General features: G+C 58.0%; 1 protein-coding gene across 10 annotated transcripts in view; it reads right to left on the bottom strand.

The window, feature by feature from the left end:
- The window catches only part of LOC111145807 (netrin G2), a 64381-nt gene that overhangs the window by 22508 nt on the left and 23885 nt on the right, over positions 1 to 17988 (bottom strand). For all 10 annotated transcript variants that reach the window (XM_022501046.1, XM_022501048.1, XM_022501041.1 and 7 more), the window contains one exon: positions 11658 to 12301. In XM_022501046.1, the coding sequence (XP_022356754.1) occupies positions 11658 to 12301 (644 nt within the window). The remainder of the gene's footprint in view (positions 1 to 11657; positions 12302 to 17988) is intronic.

The following is a 17988-nucleotide window of genomic DNA, read 5'->3' as shown; positions in this document are numbered from 1 at the left end:
GGAACACCATGGCCTGGGGGCCATAGACCTTTTGGCGGGGTGAGATGAAGGGAGAAACTATGCTTGCTGGGGCACACCAGCGTGGAGGGATGGGCAGCCTTTCCAGAAGCAAGCAATGGTGGGAGGAAAGCTTACAGCTCCAGCTGGATCAAGAGGTGACAAGGGACCAGAAGGACACAGTAGGGACAGTGGGAGGAGAACCCAGTAAAATGCTGGACTTTTCCAGTGCATTAGCAGCAGGGGGCGGGGCTGGGTCTGGAAGGGAGGGAGGAGGGCTCTTGGGTGCAGGGACCACAGGAGGCGGGAGCCTCAGGGCAGAGCGGCAGGGAGGGCTCCGGCTTCCTGGGGTCATGTGGATAAATGCCGGCTGCCGCTCCTCCTGGAACGCAGTCAGGCCGGCAATTGAGTTCATTGGCCAAATCAAATTTGGGCTTCTGTGCGAAGTCCTTTTATATTAAGTGCTTTAACGTACATCACCTCCTCCAGACTATTGATAAATCCTATTACCCATTACAGAGCCAGAGGCAGCCTCCCAGCCACCGGGAGAGGCTTGTGGAAGGGAACTGGTGGGCCCCAGTGTGTAACTGGTGGGCCCGAGTGTGTGGCTTGTGGACAACATCGTGGGTACGGCCAGGGAGGGCCTGGAAAGGCCACCCCCCCACCCCAGCCTGGCCAGGCCGTTTACTAAAGCCAGATCTGTGTCCTCCTACCGTGAAGGGAGGGCCAGGCCCGGGTGATCGGGTGATCGGGGCTTCTGGGTGCGGAGGATGGAAGGGAGCAGCAACAGGGTGGGCGTTAGCAAGCCCAGCCGGCTTTGCCTCCTGCCTCTGAGCCGCGAACACGCCGCTCCCTTCTGCTCTGCAAGGAGCTGCTGACGGTGAGCGAGTTTGCTCATGGGTGAACGAGTGAGAGAATTCAAGAAATGTACAACATGCCCAGCTGGCTCCCAGTCCCAGCCTCACGGGGTGACGAGCCAGACCCCACGCAGCTCAGTGCCTGGGGCGGGGCGGGGGCGGGGGTTCAGATGTGTCCACGCGTGGCCGCCGAAACTGTGGCCGAGCAGTGGGACTGCCACACTCCATGAAGGCCGGAGAGGGGCACGGAGGGGTGGCTGCCCAGGTCTCCAGCCTTCCGGAGCCCCAGAGAGGGGCCGCCTGAGCCAAGCCTGAGGGAGGAGGAACCGGCCAGACTGGAGGGTGGGGATGGCAGGCAGAAAGAACAGTGTGAGTCACAGGGACCCAACATCAGGACCCCAGGTCTGCGAGGACCCAGAGCCCAGGCTACAGAAGGAGGGGGGCAAAGCCTGTGGGCCGTGGGAGCAGAGCCGCAGGGGCCGAACTTGACTGGGGCGGCAGGAAGCCATGAAGGGGAAGGGACCCTGCTGTACTTGTGTTTGGGAAAAAAACCTCTGCACGGAAGGGGCAAGACTATACAGAGAAGCCAGACATCTTCCCAGATGAAATCCTGGTGCTGGTGGTGTCGCTTTCTGGGGGGCAGAGGGGTGACAGGAGTCCATGTAAGGAACCTGCTCAGGCCGGGAGTGGGGTGTGTAGGGGTGTGTAGGGCTGGGTAGGAATCTAGAGGGAGGGCATGGCCCCACAGAGTGGAAAGAGGCCTCCAGGATCCCAAGCTCAGAATGGGCAACTCTGAATGGGGGGGAAGCCACAAGACTCCCCAAGTCCCAGACAGCCGAGCCAAGGCCCCTTGGGGACCCAGGGTTCCCACTGAGGCCTCAGGGCATCCTACGGCCCAGAGCCTGGGAGTCTGTGAGCAACAGGTGTGCCATGTTTCAGGGCTGAGGACTTCTGCCTGTCGGGGAGCAGGAACACACCCGCGTGCGTGGGGGGCGTGGCAGGGGTACAGGGAAGGGAGCAGCTGTGACTCGAGCCCATGCTTGATGCGGGGCGACATGCTGCGAGTCTTCGGGATGACCCCTCCACCCCCACCCCGCTCACTCCGCTGAGGAGGCCGAGGCCTGAGAACAGACTTGTCGCCCCTCCACGGCCCGCTGCCTGCTCCATGCCCACGCCTCCAAGTCTCACGGGTCACAGAGCTGGGGGCTGGGCACAGAGCCTGCTGGGGCCTGGGGTTTGTCCGTGGGGTGCCGCCAGGCTGTGGGGACTGCACCGGAGGGGAGATGAGACCCAGAGGATCCCCCCGACCCCCAGTGAGGGCTGCACACCTGGAGTGAGTTTTGTGTTCAGGTGAGTGAAAACAAGACTCCTTCCGTATAACAAGGGCGCCTACTTCTTGCTCACCTGTGGCGTGGGGCCTTGAGCTAACTGGCAGGTGCTGGAGGAGCCTTCCAACAGCGGGATCCACGCGGGGGAGACTTGGCTTGGGCCAGAACCTCGCAGAGGAAAGAGTCAGATGCAAATGTAGGCTTCCCTTGGGCTCCAAGAGCCTCGTCACCACAGAGAGACCTCTCGGAGCCTCAGGGCGGGTGGGGGGTGGGTCTGGGGGGTGGGCATGGCCATCCTTGGTTGCCAGAAATATTAGAAGTCAGGTTTCTGACCCAAATATTGCATCTGTCGGTGGCGTACGTGTGCCTTTCCCCCTTACATGTGGTGTAAGGTCCCCCTCCGTCCCCTCACCCCCTCTCCCACCTGGCAGCCCCCTCCAGCCCTTCCCAGCTCTTCCCACACTGGGGCGCCTCCCCCATTCGCAGGAAGGACTCTCTTCCCCGCGTCTCCCCTCTGGCTCCCTTTCAGGACCACACTTCTTAAGGGCCTTCACAGCACCCCGGTTTTACCCCTCCTTCATTCTTTCACTTCGTGGCATTCACCCTGGAACCCACCCCAAGACAGCTTCTGTCCCCCGACTCCACCCCATCTGCTCTCAGGGACGTCACCTTTGATGTCCCTGTTGCTGAATTCCTGCACCCCCTTGCCCTCCTCCGTCTGGACCCCCCGGCGGCATGGCACGCACTCCTGCTTGGCTTTGGGCTCTGTCCCTCTGGCCGCTCTCCTCTCCGGGCCACTCGTGCTCGGTGTCCGGCCTTCACTGTCCAGCCTCTCTGGGCTCCATCCCAGCCGGACGCTCTTCCCATCTCCCCACTCGGGGTTCTAGAAGGCTCCCATGGGGTCGGGATCTCTCGAAGCCCCAGAGGCCCCAGGGCTCAGTCTGGGCTACACTCCAGATGGAGGCCTCCAGGGCGGCCCAGAGCCACAGGTCCAGAGCGGAGCTCCCCCTTCCCCGTGCGCAGCCCTCTAGAAAACCAGGCAGCAGTGTCTTATAAAGTCCAACATACACTCATCACAGGCACCGCGACCCATGTCTCGGCATTTACTCAGGGGAAGTGAAGACCTGTTCACCCAGAGACCTTTGCATGAGTGTTCGCAGCAGCTTTACTCAGGATCGTCGCAAACTGGAAGCAGTTAAAATACCCCACAACGGCTGAATGAGCACAGGAATAGAGGGACGGACAGCACACAGTGGGACATCACCCAGCACACAGTGGGACATCACCCAGCACACAGTGGGACATCACCCAGCACACAGTGGGACGTCACACAGCACACAGTGGGATGCCACCCGGCACAGTGGGACGCCACCCAGCAACAAAAAAGCCATTTCCTCAAAGGCACTGTGCTGAAAGAAAGAGGCCACCCACACCCCGCATGACCGCACCTATAGGACATTTTCAGAAAGACAACTGTCTGAACAGAGAGCACATCTGTGTTTACTGGGGGTGGGGCAGCGACAACGGGGGAGCCAGAGGCAGTTTCATGGGCACATGGAAGTGTCCTGCCACCACATGGTCGTGGCAGTCACCTGAATCTGTACAGGTGTTAAAATTCATAGAACTGTGCCCCCAAAGGTATGATTTTTACTGTACAATAAAATAAAAAATAAAATGTAAAAATGTAAAATCGACTTCCTCTGGAAACTTCCCTCCCAGCTGTCCACAGGTGACCAGGTAAAATCTCCATCTATCCAGGGTCTCACGCCAGAATCCTGGGAGTCCCCTGGAGGCTTCCTGCTCCCTGTCCCCACCAGGCACACAGTTAGCCACTGCCAAAGCCCCCCCATCCCTAGATGGCCCCCAGCTCCCTCCTCCACTGCTGGAACCTGTACGGGCCAGTGTCAGCCTTAGAAGAACCCATCTAGTTTCCCTGCCACTCCTTGGTCCCTTCCCAACTCAAATGTTGAAGCATCAGAAATCAGATGATGTCACTTCCTAGCATCCTGCAAGAGCTCTCAAGGAACTTAGAATAAAACCAACGCCCTCCCACGGCTGCAGGCCGGCAGGATCCAGCCACGTCCCCTCTGCTCTTGTCCTAGGGCACTCACACACTCTAGTCACATCACACGAAGTTCTTAGAAGGCACCATGCGTGCGAAAGCAGGGCCTTTGCACCTGCTATACTCCTGCCGGCAACGTCTCTCCCCCACCTGCTCCCACTCGCCCTTCATGAGGTTCTAACTCCTGCTGCATGAAATTGTACGCAAGCCGGGCCTTTGCAGATCTGACCAAGACATAAGGTAAGGTGATACGGAGGAGGGTGACCTAATCCAATGGGGCTGTCGTCCTTCCAAGAGGAGCTCCAGTGAGCATGCCAGGCTGGGACAGGCAGCAGGGAGGAGACAGGCTGGGACCAGAGGGACGCAGCGACAGCCAGCTGGGCCAGCGGTCGCTGGCTGCCTCCGAAGCTGGGAGGGAGGCACGGACTGGTTCTCCTCTACGGGTTTCGGAGCACGGGCGGCCCTGCCCACCCCTTGATTTCAGACTTCACGCCTCCAGAGCTGCAAGGCAATATGTTTCGGTTTTTTTAAGCCCACTGGTTTGTGGTACTTGGTTCTGGTGGCCTTAGGACACGAATAAAAGTGTGCATTAAAAATATCTGTGGAATGAATGAATACGATAGTGAGAAAACTCTCAGGAAATCCTTCTCCTTCAGCAAGAGAAAGGGGGGCACGGTTCTCCCGGTGCCGTTGGGGGTCCACTCCCAACCCACCCCACATCTTGTGTGACTCGTCCAAACCAGGAGCCCTTCCTGCCCCCTGGACTGATGGAGGGCGCCAAATCTGGGCGGGGAGCAGGGGAGCCGCCCTGGGCAAGGGACCCCCCACACAGTTCCCCAAGAACCCCTGTTCCCCCCAGTTCTCAGCAGACGGACAACTCTGTCTTAATTGTGCACATCTGCTCTTTGGTGGGGAGGACGGCTCAGGGAGCTCAGCAGATCCAGCTAAGGGGACGTGACACACCCCTAACGAAATCCCCGTCCCCAGTGAGCGGAATTTGTTTATGTCAGTTTAAAAAAAAACCAGCACATGAAGATGACTCCCCAGATACTCGGGATCACAGGCCCCCTTTGAGAACGGCCTAGAACCTGGGCCCCGACCGGCAGGCTGACCACCCACACCGCACACGACACCCAGCAAGTCCTTCGGGGGTCCTGGCCCCCAAAGCCCACGTGACCCTCTGAAAAACACACAGCCCGGGGGGGGGGAGGGCCTCTGGGATGCCCCCCACCACCAGGCGTTGCCCGGGCACGATGCCGGCCTTGGTGCTTCCAGATGCTCCCCGGGGCCCAGCTCCACGGTAACTCTGCGCCCCCGCCTTCCCCAAGCCTTTATGTTATGTTCTGTTGCTCTGATCCTGACTTCTCCAGGCACCACATCTGAGCAGAGGGAGACGGCACCTGTCCTTCTCGCGTCCGGCTTATCTCACTCAGCCTCGTGTCCCCGGGGCTCCCCCATGTTGTAGCAGGATCAGAACTCCCCCATCTTCCCTGCTTTCTCAGTTATACCTAGGAGTGAAACTGCTCTGCCTTGAGCGGGGTCCCAGCATTTACAGGAATTCACACGCTCCCTGCAGAAGGGCCCAGGGAAGAGTCTAAAAGGAGGGCCAGGCACGCAGGTTGGGGGGAAGGCACCTCTCTCTGATGCACCCCCGTCCCCACCCACTGTCCTTCCGACTCACACCCAGAGCAGAAACCTTCCCTCTGAGGTTTCTATTCTCATCCTGAGTTCCGTCCATCTCCTGTTACCGGGCGATCAATAGGGACAGGACATTTGTGGAAGAAGACAAGAAAGCGAGACGTGGGGAAGAGGGGGAGGGGACAAGACCAGGTGGGTGTCAGCCGGCCCAGGGACTCAGAGCAGAAACTGGCGAAGCCGGGAGGCTCGTAGGCCAGTCCGGGGTCAGATGCGCCCATCCGGGCCCAGCTCTGTCTCTGGGACAGAGCATGTCTCTTCCCCCTTCCAAGCTCCTCCTGAGTGAAAAGGCAGTGAGGACCCAAAGCCTGTAATCTAACACCTGCTGAATTTCTAAGTGGTATCTGTAAGCTCCTGCTCATTTAATCAACATTTATTATTGTTGTATGGAACAGGTGCACAGGACCTTAATGTGACCCCAGAGCTCTCACCATCATCTCCCATAAACACCACCCTGCTGGGTTTGAATATCTCTAGGAACAGGGAACTCACTCCTCCTTCCCTGTCCCCAGCTGATAAAGGCCTAGCTGGCTTGGTTCCCTGGAGCCTCCAAGAATTTTCTGAGCAGGGGAATTTGCCCCTGCTCAGGGCTTGGGGCTGAGAACTGGATGACCCCCGTCTACTCTCTGTTCTAGACCCAGAGTGGGCGGGACTGGCAACACCATTTTGCTGGTCTGCCTGTGCCACAGCCCCTGGGTGCCCACCCAGCTGGGGGCCTGCTGAATCTTATTAGTACAGAGGCTCTGCTGTCACAGCTGGGACAGAACAGGGACATCTCAGCGCGTGAGGAGCACATGGTCAGCTCAGAAGCTGCCCTGGGCCACCAGTGTTTTTTGTTGTACCTGCGCAGGGTTTTCAAAAACAATTTTGAAGTAGGTGCCAAAATTTTAAAAATCAAGAGATCTGGGGCACCTGGGTGGCTCAGTCATTAGGTGTCTGCCTTTGGCTCAGGTCATGATCTCAGGGTGCTGGGATCAAGCCCCACGCTGGGCTCCCTGCTCAGCGGGAAGCCTGCTTCTCCCTCTCCCCACTCCCCTTGCTTGTGTTCCCTTCCTTGTTGTATCTCTGTCAAACAAATAAATAAAATCTTTAAAAAAAAAACCCCAAAACCAAGAGACCGTACGTAGATGCCTGCTACCTGCCTCCTCTTGTAACCTCGGAAGACCCGTGGCAGTATTTGCTTCCCTGTTCTGCGAAGGGCCTGCACTCCCCATTTCTCCACAGACCGCACACTTCCCTGTTGTCTCTACGGGTCTGCATCACCCAGGAATGTTGTCCTCCGGGCCCCTGTAGACATGTGGGCTTGCCACCGCACTGACCCAAGAACGCATGCTTCCCTGCATCTTTTCTGAGCTCCGGTTTCTGGGGATGGATGTAGCCGTGGACTCCCGCCCAGGCAGCGCCGGCCCCCCATACCTCCCTCCCTTACCTCTCCTGCCACCTAGCCGGAGGAAGGGGATGCTGGATCAGCTCTGTGCACACACCGGCTCACTGAATCCTCGCCAGGAGCTGGTGAGGGAGTTACTGAATTTCCATTTGGCAGATAAGAACACTGAGGCCCAGTTGGATTAAGGAGCTCGAGCGCATCAGTGATGGTGCCCTGCCTCTCCAGCTCGCCTGATAGTTTTCTGGACCTTGCTCCAAACTACGGGATCTGAGGCTCATCGTGGTGGGTCTGGGGAACGCGTCATCTTAGAAAGCTCTCCTGTGGGGCGCCGGCCCGGTCTGGGCCTTGCTGCGCTGGCCACTTGGGGCGGAGGTGCGGGTTCTGTCTCTGCTCCAAGGACAGTAAAGGGATGATCAAGCGCCTTCCCACCCAGATGTCACCCTGGATCTGCTGCGTAGTTAAACCCTGATGCTCTCGGACTCCACACCTGAGCTTCCCACGTGCAGAAGAGAAAAGAGCTCCCTGCCCACTCCGGCCTTCCAGGAACAGGAATGAATAAGAGGTAGGACCCCCTCTTTCCCTCTATCCCAGACCCAGGGTGGACAGGATGGGCAAGGCTGTTTTGCCGGGGCCTGCAGGGAGGCCGGGAGGCAGGGAGGCAAGGCCAGTGGGGGCAGAGGCCTCAAGGTGCTGAAGCCTCTCCCCTCACCCCTGCTCTGTACTTGTTCCTCATTCCACAGGTCCCTGGGCTTTCTCCAGCTGCTTTGCTCCCCGCCCCTGTAGTGGCCTGGTGTCTCTGCCCCCACCACCCCCCAGTGTGGGTCTCCCTTGAGAAGTAGCTGACAATAATGGCAGGCTAGGAGCAACCACAGTACCAGAGACCTTTGATTTGGGAGGCGGGGGGGGGGGGGCGGTCAGTGAGATGGCCCTATATAGAGATTCACTTGAGCTTGGCCATGCCTGGGTTGGGTCTTGGCTGTCTGGTGTTTAGTTTAGCTGTGTGATCTCCTTATACTCCCTGACCTCAGCGTCTGCGTCTGAAAACAGGAGGTAGAGGGGAGTGCTGTCTCTATAGGGAAAGCTCTACAAGGTGGGGATCAGGTCTGGCTTGCTCAATGTCACGTTATCGGACTGTGGGATCTTAGCAATTCAATAACCCACTGGGGAGTCAAATGACTATTAATTTAATAAGAAAATGCCCATGAAGACCTTAGCTCGGAGTTCAATGAGAGTCAGTCAATGAGACTGTAGCAAATGCTCAATAAGTATCAGCTATTCTTGTTGGCAGGCTACAGGGGGAGGCACTCGGGCCGTGAGACTCAGGGAATCCCGGGACAGGGTCAGTCTGAGATCCCAGAACCTGAGAACCCCCAGGTCCCCCAGGTGCCTACTCAGAAACATCAAGGGCACCATCTGGGCAGTTCCTCCAACGCCTTTGTTGCCCCATCTTGTCTCCCTGGCCCTCTCTGGCTTCCTGGCCCTGCTGTGCTTTCCCACCCGGAATTTAAAAAGGAAAAGCAGAGGAAGTTGCAGCCATTTGCTGAACCATCTAACCAGACCTAATTAATCGATAAGCCAAGCTGCCACTTTCCTGCCAACCAGCCGCCTGAAGAGTACTTACTTCAGTGAATTGATAGCCCTACTTTCGCCACCACTACGTCTGATCCCCGCCGCCCGCAGAGGCTGGGTGCCAAGGGGAGCTGGGAGCTGCTGAGCGGGGGCCACCCTGCCATCCTGCCAGGGAGACGTGGTCTCCAGGTGCCCAGTCCTCAAGTTACAAGTGGGAAACTGAGGCCCAGAGAGGGGCCCAGAGGGGTTAGGCTGGGACCTGCTCGCTGGCCCCAGATCGCCCAATGAGGTGGAAGGAGGGCCGTTGACCAGACTCCTGAAGATGGGGGTCCCCCTGCAGCAGCTAAAGGCAGATCAGAAAGGCGACCACAATCCCCAGAAGGTGTGGCGCTCTGGTCCCCACCACCACGTTGCTAAGCCCGCTGGGACCGCAGCCGGAGGAAGGGTCTTATACCAGCCACTGCATCCCCAGGGCAGGCAGAGGTCACGGAGAGGACCAGTGGCCCATAGCCTGGACACGGATCAGAGAGCTTCATCCTTGACCCCGAGCTTCCACAACAGTGGCCATTTGTCGGGTGGTTTCCAGAACATTCCTGATTTAACATATCCTGCCCCAAGTGGGGGAGGGTTAGAAGTCACAGGTGTCAGAACCACAGGACCCCGCGTGTGCACCTGCCAGCCTTGACCCTGAACCACCTCATCAACCGCTTGCCTTTGCCTTGGCCCCCCCCCCATACACACGCAGAATCCACAGGAAATAAAACGCAAACATGAGCTGAAAATGACAGCTCTACTCTACAGGCAGGACCGTCGTGATCGGTCAGCACACACGCTCCCAGCCTTTGCCCCGAAGCCCTGATGCTTTTCCTGTGTCCAGACAGATTTCTTTCCAGTGCCTCCCCAAGATGTAGAAATTATGCACACGGGTGTATTATACATTTTACAGAAAAGGGGTTATACCGGACACACTGTGCAACTAATCGCTTTTTCTTCTCATCAGCAATTCTATACTTGGGGTCTTGGGAGCCTGCTATGGAAAGATGCCCCCAGTGTATGTTGTCCCAGCGGAGTTCTTGGTGGGACCCCTGCCCACGTGGCCTAAGCCATGCTCCCAATCCTGATTAAGCCCCACGTTAGCCTGTTTAACTGTCACCACCATCCCATGAGAAGGACATGGTCGTTATCATCCCCATTCTACAGACTGGGAAACTGGGCCACAGAAGGGTCCTTGTCCGGGGTCTCACAGCTAGTGGCTGGCAGTGCCGGGAATCCAGCCAGGCTGTCTGGCTCCAGAACCATGCTCCCACCCGGCACACCAGTGTTCTCAGACTAGAGCACCCGTCAGAATTCCCTGCACGGCTCACTAAAACACAGGTTGTTGGTCCTACCCCAGAGGTTAGGATGCAGTAGGTCTGGTGTGGGGCCTGAGAATGTACATTTCTAGTAAGTGTCCAAGTACCACTGAGGCTGCCTGTCTAAGAGTCAAACGAGGACAGTGTCACACAGGGCTGCCCCCTATCACTGAGCCCTCGCTGACCCAGGGATGAGGCTTTCCCGAGCCTCTCCTGAGTGCAGACCAGGGTGTTAGGGAGCTAGCTCAGGGGCAGAGCTCTTGTCGCTGCAGACCTGCACATTATCTGTTGAAGGAACAAATGACTCAGGTATCGTGCAGTCACTTAATCATCTGCCACCTTTCCCGGAGATCAAAGGCTTTTTTTAATCTAGATAGTTTTTTGCCTCCACCCAAAGTGGCCTGGAGATATATTCTTCTCCAAAGCTGTGAGTAAAGGATTAGCTCAGCAGGTGTGGGCTGTCCACACCCTACATATGCCAAAGAGAAGTTTGGCCCTTTATCAGCCTCTGTGAGGTAATCTCTGAGAGGTTGGAATATCTTGCCTGGTAAGAGTGTCTTTGTTTACCTGGGGCTTTGGGACACATTAGTTTGGTTGATGGTGATGATGTGATTTATGGCAGGGGGCCTCTAGGTCAAGGGATTGAAGACCAAGGTCAACCATACAGGTACTCAGCCATGCCTACATGATCAATTCTCAACAAAACACCCCGGACACTAAGGCGTGGGCAAGCTTCCCTGGCTGGTGCTACGTCACACAAGTTATCACACATCATTGCTAGGAGGACTGACTACGGTCTGCACGATTACACTGGGAGAGAAAACCGGAAGCTTGCACTGGTGTCTCCAGGAGCCACCCACGTACCTTTTTGGGTTGCTGATTTTAATGTCTTCTCAGTGTGATAAACTGTAATTGAGAGTGTACTGTTTTGCTAGGTTCTGTCCTTCTAGAAAATCACTGAGCCTGAGGGCAGCCCTGAGGACCCCCAGACACAAGCATCAATTCAATAAGAGGCTGGACAGTTGCAGAGCATCTCCTGAGTGCCTGGGTTTCACCCAAGCCCTGCCCACACTGCCCAGCTCCACTGGTCTCTAGACCTTCCAGCTCTCCAGGCCTTCCAGAGGACGTTATCAGCCATAATTCACCTCCCTCTATGGAAAAACCATGTGTCTTGTCTGTGCAGCCCTGGCCACCATAGGCAGCCCCTCTGATGTAACACCAGGTACCACCCCAGGTACCAGATAATGTCCCAGGAGCCCGGTAACATCCTGAGTATCAGCAGACATCCCAGGAACCAGGTAACATCCTGGGAAACAGGTACCACCCTGAGTACGAGCTAACAACCCCAGAGCCAGGCGACAGTCCAGGACCCAGGTAACGACCCAGCGCCCCCCAGCAGGTCTTCCTTACCTGCCAATGACCTCGATGTTGGAGATGGCATAGAAGTACTTGTAGAGGTTCTCCCGCTGCACATAGGTGCCCCCCAGCGCCGGGCGCAGCAGCCGCATGCGCAGGTCCGTGAGGGTGAAGAACTCCTTGAGGCCCTTGGCGCTCTCCAGCCGCGTGTAGAGGTTGCCCATGTTGCGCAGGTCGGGGCCGGCGAAGATGGCCAGGCGGTCCCGCACCTCGAAGCGCACGTGCTTCTCCTTCTTGGAGCCGGCCCAGCGCGAGTACTCCTCGGTGCACAGCACGCGGTGGGCGCCCGAGGATGACAGGTCGCGGGCGCGGCGTGCCACCATGCCGAAGGCCTCCATGCAGTCCTCGGCATAGAACTGGTAGGGCTGCCACGTGCGCCCGTTGTCCAGGGACTTCTCCAGGACCATGACTGTGGGCCGGCCGTACTCGAAGGTCACCACCACATCGTCGGTCAGCTCCACGCTCTTGTTCCACGAGAGGGTGATGTTGGCTTCCAGCGGGCTGGGGTAGCGGCTCCACGTGACGCTCTGCCAGTACGTGGCCAGGCCCTCATCCTCCCTGTCGAACATGAGCCGGGGCGGGTGGGCCAGGTCAGGGTTGGAGGCGTCGCACTCGTTGCTGCACAGGTATGGGTTCTCCTGCGGGAGGAGGAGATGGGAGGGGTTGGCGCTGACAGCGGGAGGGGGGGGGGGAGGTGGGGTGGGGGGGGAGGGGTGGGGGGTGGGCGGGGAGGGGGACAGGGGCGGGGCCAGGGAGCCTCCAACCCACCCGGTCCCCACTGCGCACCGCCAGGGCGTCTGACCCCATGAGGCAGAGCCTGTGCTCTGGGGTCCGGGCACCAGGAGCCTTCCCTGGGCTGGTGATCTGTCCCCATTTCCCACTCCCGAGGCCCCAGTGGCTCCTAAAGTCCCGCCTGTTTAATGCAACTCTTTAGTCCGTCCTTCCACAGGACCTGCAGGCCCTGCTCTCAGCCCCCCACCCCACCCACTCCCCCCCACCCCCAGCCCAGCTGGTCCAGCCCCCTGGAGCACTCCTACCCTCTGCACCCCGCTTGCTGCGCTCCCGAGCCTTCACCCATGGTACTCCCTCTCCTCCAAGGACCCTTCCCGTCTGGCTGCCTCGAAAATTCCTACTCACGTTCTTAACTCTTCAAACATCTACACCAAGACACCTTCCTGACCCTTAAAACAGCGGCATGAGAGCAACAGGCGTGGCGGTGGGAGAGGAAGTCAAAGTCCCAGCAAATATTGGAGCCCCAGGCACGCGAGGCCAGCTGCAGACCTCGTCGTCTCATTTCTCCCGTTTGCTGTCTCACCCCCCAACAAAGAACGTGATGATTAGCTCCAAGCACTGGATGAAGGAACCCGCGCTTGGGAAGGTGGGGGGCCCTGACCCAAGGCACCCACCAGGTGCTGGGAGCCACACCTGGGCCGCTCTGCTGCAGAGCATGGCAGTCAGGCCCGCCTCTGCCTCGCGGCCGGTGTGCCCGCCTCGTGCGCAGTCGGGGGGCCCTGGGAGGACACTGAGCACCTATAGGGTCCTCTCAAGGGGGCGAATCATTTCCGGGGCCTTGGCACAGGCCCGGCAGGCTCAGGGGTGGACGCTGGCTGCGGGACACGGGGCACTGCCCACACTTGCTCTCCCTCCTCCCGTCCTACCCCGAGAAGGCTGGAAGCCCCCGTCCTGGGCCCCGCAGGCACCTGCCATGGCTCCCCTCCCTGACGGTTCAGATCCATTCCCCGAGTCTGCCCACAGCGTGAACTCACCCGGAGGCCTGGAGACGTCACCTGTGTAGGGACTGCCCGGGGCTGGAGGGGTGACTAGGAGGAGCACGGGGGGATTTTCGGGCAGTGAAGCGATTCTGTGTGACACGTCATGGTGGAGGCAGGATGCCATGCATCGGTCCAAACCTACCGGCGCGATGACACTGAGAGCGGCCCCTGATGGACCCAAGGGCTCCAGTTGACCTTAACTATGGGCGTCGCTCGTCAGCGGTGACAAACGTACCAAACCAGTGCAAATGTGAGTAGTAGGGGGGAGGCAAGGGGAGCACTGGGAACTCCCACCACTGTAAGCCTAAAACTGCTCTAAAACAGGGTCTATTAATTTAAAAAAACCCAAAACTGTCATGAAGAACCACAGCGCCCAGACCACTCACATTGCTTTGTGATGAATATTTCACATCTCTGGTTTGCTCAGAGACAAACAGCTTGGATCTGAGTTAAAGTCTCTCACTCCAAAATGAGCCCCTCGGCTCCCACGGGGGGTGGGGTGGTCTCGTTGCCTCCCTGGGGGGCTGAGCTGAGGCCCCCACCGGCAACACCACTGCGGCCTCGCCGCTGATGCCCTTTAATGGAGGACACGCTCCCGGGCTGCCCAGGGGTCCTCAGTGGGCAGGCTGGCCCAGGGTTTTGCTGAAGCAGGTTCCACAAAGCCCTCCTCGACCAAAATAGCTCTGTCCTTGGTCCCTTGTGGTGCCACCGTCCACCCCACCTGGCCCAGGCCTGCTGATTCTCAGGACCCGCAAACCTCAGGATGGAAGGGGTTTACCACCGAGTCCAAGGCCTCGTTCAGCAGATGGGGAAACTGCTGGAGGCCGGGGACTAGGCAGGACTGGCCCAGGCCTCCTTGACAGCGGGTGGTGTTTGAGGAAGAAACTCTTCCTGTCCCAGACAACCTCGGGGCTGTCCTGAAACGCTAGTGTCCTCACATGCTTCCCGGCAGGGAGAGGGGTCTAGCTTGTAGGTCCCAGCTTCCCTGAGCTCCAGAGGAGTGACCCTGCACTGTCGCCCTGAATGGGAAGGGGTTGAGAAGCCCCTGGGCTCACTGGCCTGCAGAGGCCAGGCCTGGTGACTAAAGGAAGCAAGCCTGCCTGTGGGGTGGGGGACAGCACCTGCCCCAGTCCCTCGCCGACAGCGCTGAAGGACACCCAATCCGGAGGCAGAATGGGCTCCGGTCATGGTCATGACATTTGGGATGGAGTTGCGCCAGAGCTCTCGCATGGACACCGGGGGCGGGAGGACACAGTTTGTCCCTAGGTTGGCATCCCTGCCCACCATCCAGCAACCCCCCTCTTCTCACCCCCAGGCCCCCTTCCACTGCCCCCGGCACCTTGTTGGGGGCTGAATTGTGTCTCCCTAGACCTCAGGCTGTGGGAATGTGACTGGTTGGAGAGAGGGCCTGACAGAGGCCGTCAGGGTGGGTCCTGACCCAACACAACTGTGGTCCCTGGAAAGAGAGGAAATTGAGATCTGTAGAGGGACCCCAGAGGCGAGCGTGCACGGAGGAAAACCATGTGAAGAAGAGGAGGAGGGTGGCACCTCTGAGGAAACCAGACCCGCCCTGGTCTTCAAGGGTCAGGCAGACTTTGATCTCAAATTCCAGGGCCAGAGCCCGGAGCAAATAGATCTCTGACACCACCTGGGCCCTAGCGAATGAACGAACGCGTGCCTCACCTCGAAGCTGGGGCGAGGGGAAGGTCAGGGTGGGAGGACTGACATGTGAGTTTTTGATGATTTCCGCAGAACCTCTGTCTGGAGCGTTGCTCTCCAAGCCTGGTTTCGAGCCCACGGGTACCGGACATCAAGCTGCCTTGCCCACCCCGATAACTCCTATCCACCCAGCACCGAAGGCTGTGCCCTTTTTCTGGCTGCCTCAACCCCTCTTACCTCTGAGCTTATGTTCCCACAGCCACTCTCCCTCCTCAGCGTTTTCAGAGCCCTCCCCCATGCGCCTCCTCCAGGAAGCCCTCCTTGCCTGACTCCCAATTTAAACCCAGTTCACTTGTCATCCATCATGGGACGTCTGTGGTTATCTGGGACAACGTAGTAAATCCTCTATATAGGGCTTGGACCTCAGTAGCCGCTCACTCAATTACAGTTATTACTGTCATCCCATTAATTAGTCATTAATATAATGACGATTGGATTAGTATTACTGTATCTCATGTTGAATGCTGATATTATTTGCGTCTCGCCTGGACTGCTGTGAATCACCCCACACCTCCCCTTCCCCCAGTCCTTCTTCATGCCCCGTCCTAACTTCCGGCACCCTTCGCAGCCTCCCGGCAGTCCCCACCACGGGCCGAGGGATCCCACACCGCTCCCGGCCACGCCGGCCTGTCACCGGCAAGACTGACGCGGCCAGCTCTGCCAGGGGACGGGGTCTGGCCCGGCTGCCGACACCACGCTGCCATCACCTGCGGGGCCCGCTGGCCCCCGCCCCCCGGGCCGGGAAGCAGATGGTCAGAAAGTAATGAATCAGCCTGTGTATTTACCAGCCCCGCGCCTGCTGCTGAGCGGGCTTAATCAACAGCGAGCACGATAAATAAATCCCCAGCCATCGCCAGCACAATTCTCTCCCTCTCCCGCCTATTTTTCTTCTCCCTTGCACTGCCCTCCTGCCTCAAGATCTTGGAATTCTATTTAACCATTTCGGGGTGCGGGGTGCGGCTCCTGTTCAAGGCGCTGGCCCCCCTGAAACGGCATCTCTCCCCCAGCATCACTGCTCTCTCCCTGGCTTTCCTTCTGTTCTCCCCTAGCGAGAGTTCCCGAGGAGGAGCCTGGGGCTGGGAGCCCAGCTGACCCCCAGCCCCCCACCCCCAGAGCTGTGCCTCAATCTGAAAGCTCATGACGGCAGGTGGGAGGGAGGGGCCGGGCTGGAGGGCCTGTGGCTGCCCACCTTCTTGGTCCGCACATTTCCACCCATCTCCATGAGATCAGACTAATCATGAAACACAATCCAGACAACACCTGACTTAAAGCCAGAGAGAAAGTTAGGGTGTTGGTGGCACCCCTAAACTTTTTAGGATGATGCCAAAGCCAACATTTGATATTATTGAAAGCAGTAGTTATTTTTTTAGACAGCTCATAAATATTTCCCAAAAAGTAAATAAATAAAAATCATACCTGATTCCATCTTTGAAACTTTCTCCCCCCAAAATATGTAACACACCACATTTTCTATGCAAACTCTGGGGACTCATGGGGTCCCATCATCCCAGTGAGGAACCCCTGTTCTGGAGCAGTTAAGGAAACTGGCTTTGGGGTCTGAAAGTCCTAGGTTTTAATCTCAGCTCTATCCATTGAAGCTGTGTGACCTTGAGGAAGTTGCTTTACCTCTCTGAATATGTAGTCTGTCGTCCAACAGCATGTGATATAATGTGTATGAAATACCTAGAAAACCTCTCCAAATGGTAGCAATAATTATTCCAGAGCAGCTCCCAATACGCTAGCTCAGGGGCTCCCCCAGCAACCTTCAAAGGGAAGAAGGAAGGCGGAGGCCAACCAGCTCATTCACGGTAAAACCAGGACTTCACACCAGACACAGACTGCCTGGGGAGCTGCGGGCTCAAAAGTGGGTAATGACCATGACATTCAGCGAGTTCGAACCAGGTGCCAAGGCTGGACTAGGCACATCACAGCCATTCCGCATGGCATCTTCCCAGCAGCCCCTTGGGGTGGGGGGGGCAGGGCTGCAGAATTACCTCCTCTTCACAGACGGAGAATCTGAGTACCTGCCGGCCCCACGTCCCTTCCTCTGAACAGAGTGGGACTAGCCAAGGAGATCTTGGGGAAACTGAGCCCGTCCTATCATGCCTTTCCTGTCTCTGCAGACACACCCAGGCAAGTCACCTGCAAGGTTAGGTGGTGGGGGTGACTGGGAGGGGTGAAGGCAGGGGTGCAGGGCAAGAGGAAGGCGGACAGCTGGGACAACAGCGCCAGGGAATGGGGGGGGAACAGACCCACGGAGACACTGAGCAGGAGTCGCCTGGAAAGAATTCTTCTATGGAGAAACCATTTCATACCACCAATTTCAGACCTTTCAATGGTCTCTTGAATGCTTTTGCTCCTGCGCTATTTTCTGTGCAAAGGGTACAGCTGGGAGGCAGAGGCCAGGCTGTAAACAGTGCAGACAAGCTCCGGGCAAAAAAATATAATTGAGTGGGAAAGTTGACTATTAGCAGGGACGCTGGTAACCGAGCCCAGGGGAAGTCTGGCTGTTTGGACCTCGGGGCCCCTACCAAGGAGCCTGGGCAGAGGAATAAACAGCTCTGTGCGGACGAGCCTTGCGTCCTAACCCGTGTCGAGATGAAATTTCAGTCTCTGGGCTCCGATGGGGCGGGTCTGGGGAATGTTGGCAGCAGCGTGCCAGAACGTGGTGGGAAGGGCCCTTGGATTTGTGGCGGGATGAGCAGGGACAGCCCTCCTCCAGGCTTTCCCCAGCCACGTACAAGTCTCTCTGCTTCCCAGAGTTGAGTCTCACTCCTGCTCTGCAGGGGAAGCGGCGTGAGGGCAGGGGCCTCATTGGCTTCCTTCCCCACGGC

Source organism: Enhydra lutris, unplaced genomic scaffold (genome assembly GCF_002288905.1).
Source record: "Enhydra lutris kenyoni isolate GAN:26980312 unplaced genomic scaffold, ASM228890v2 scaffoldscaffold13, whole genome shotgun sequence".
NCBI lineage: Eukaryota > Metazoa > Chordata > Mammalia > Carnivora > Mustelidae > Enhydra > Enhydra lutris.
Note: the sequence above shows the minus strand (reverse complement) of the source record. Positions and strands in the feature narration are given on the sequence as shown.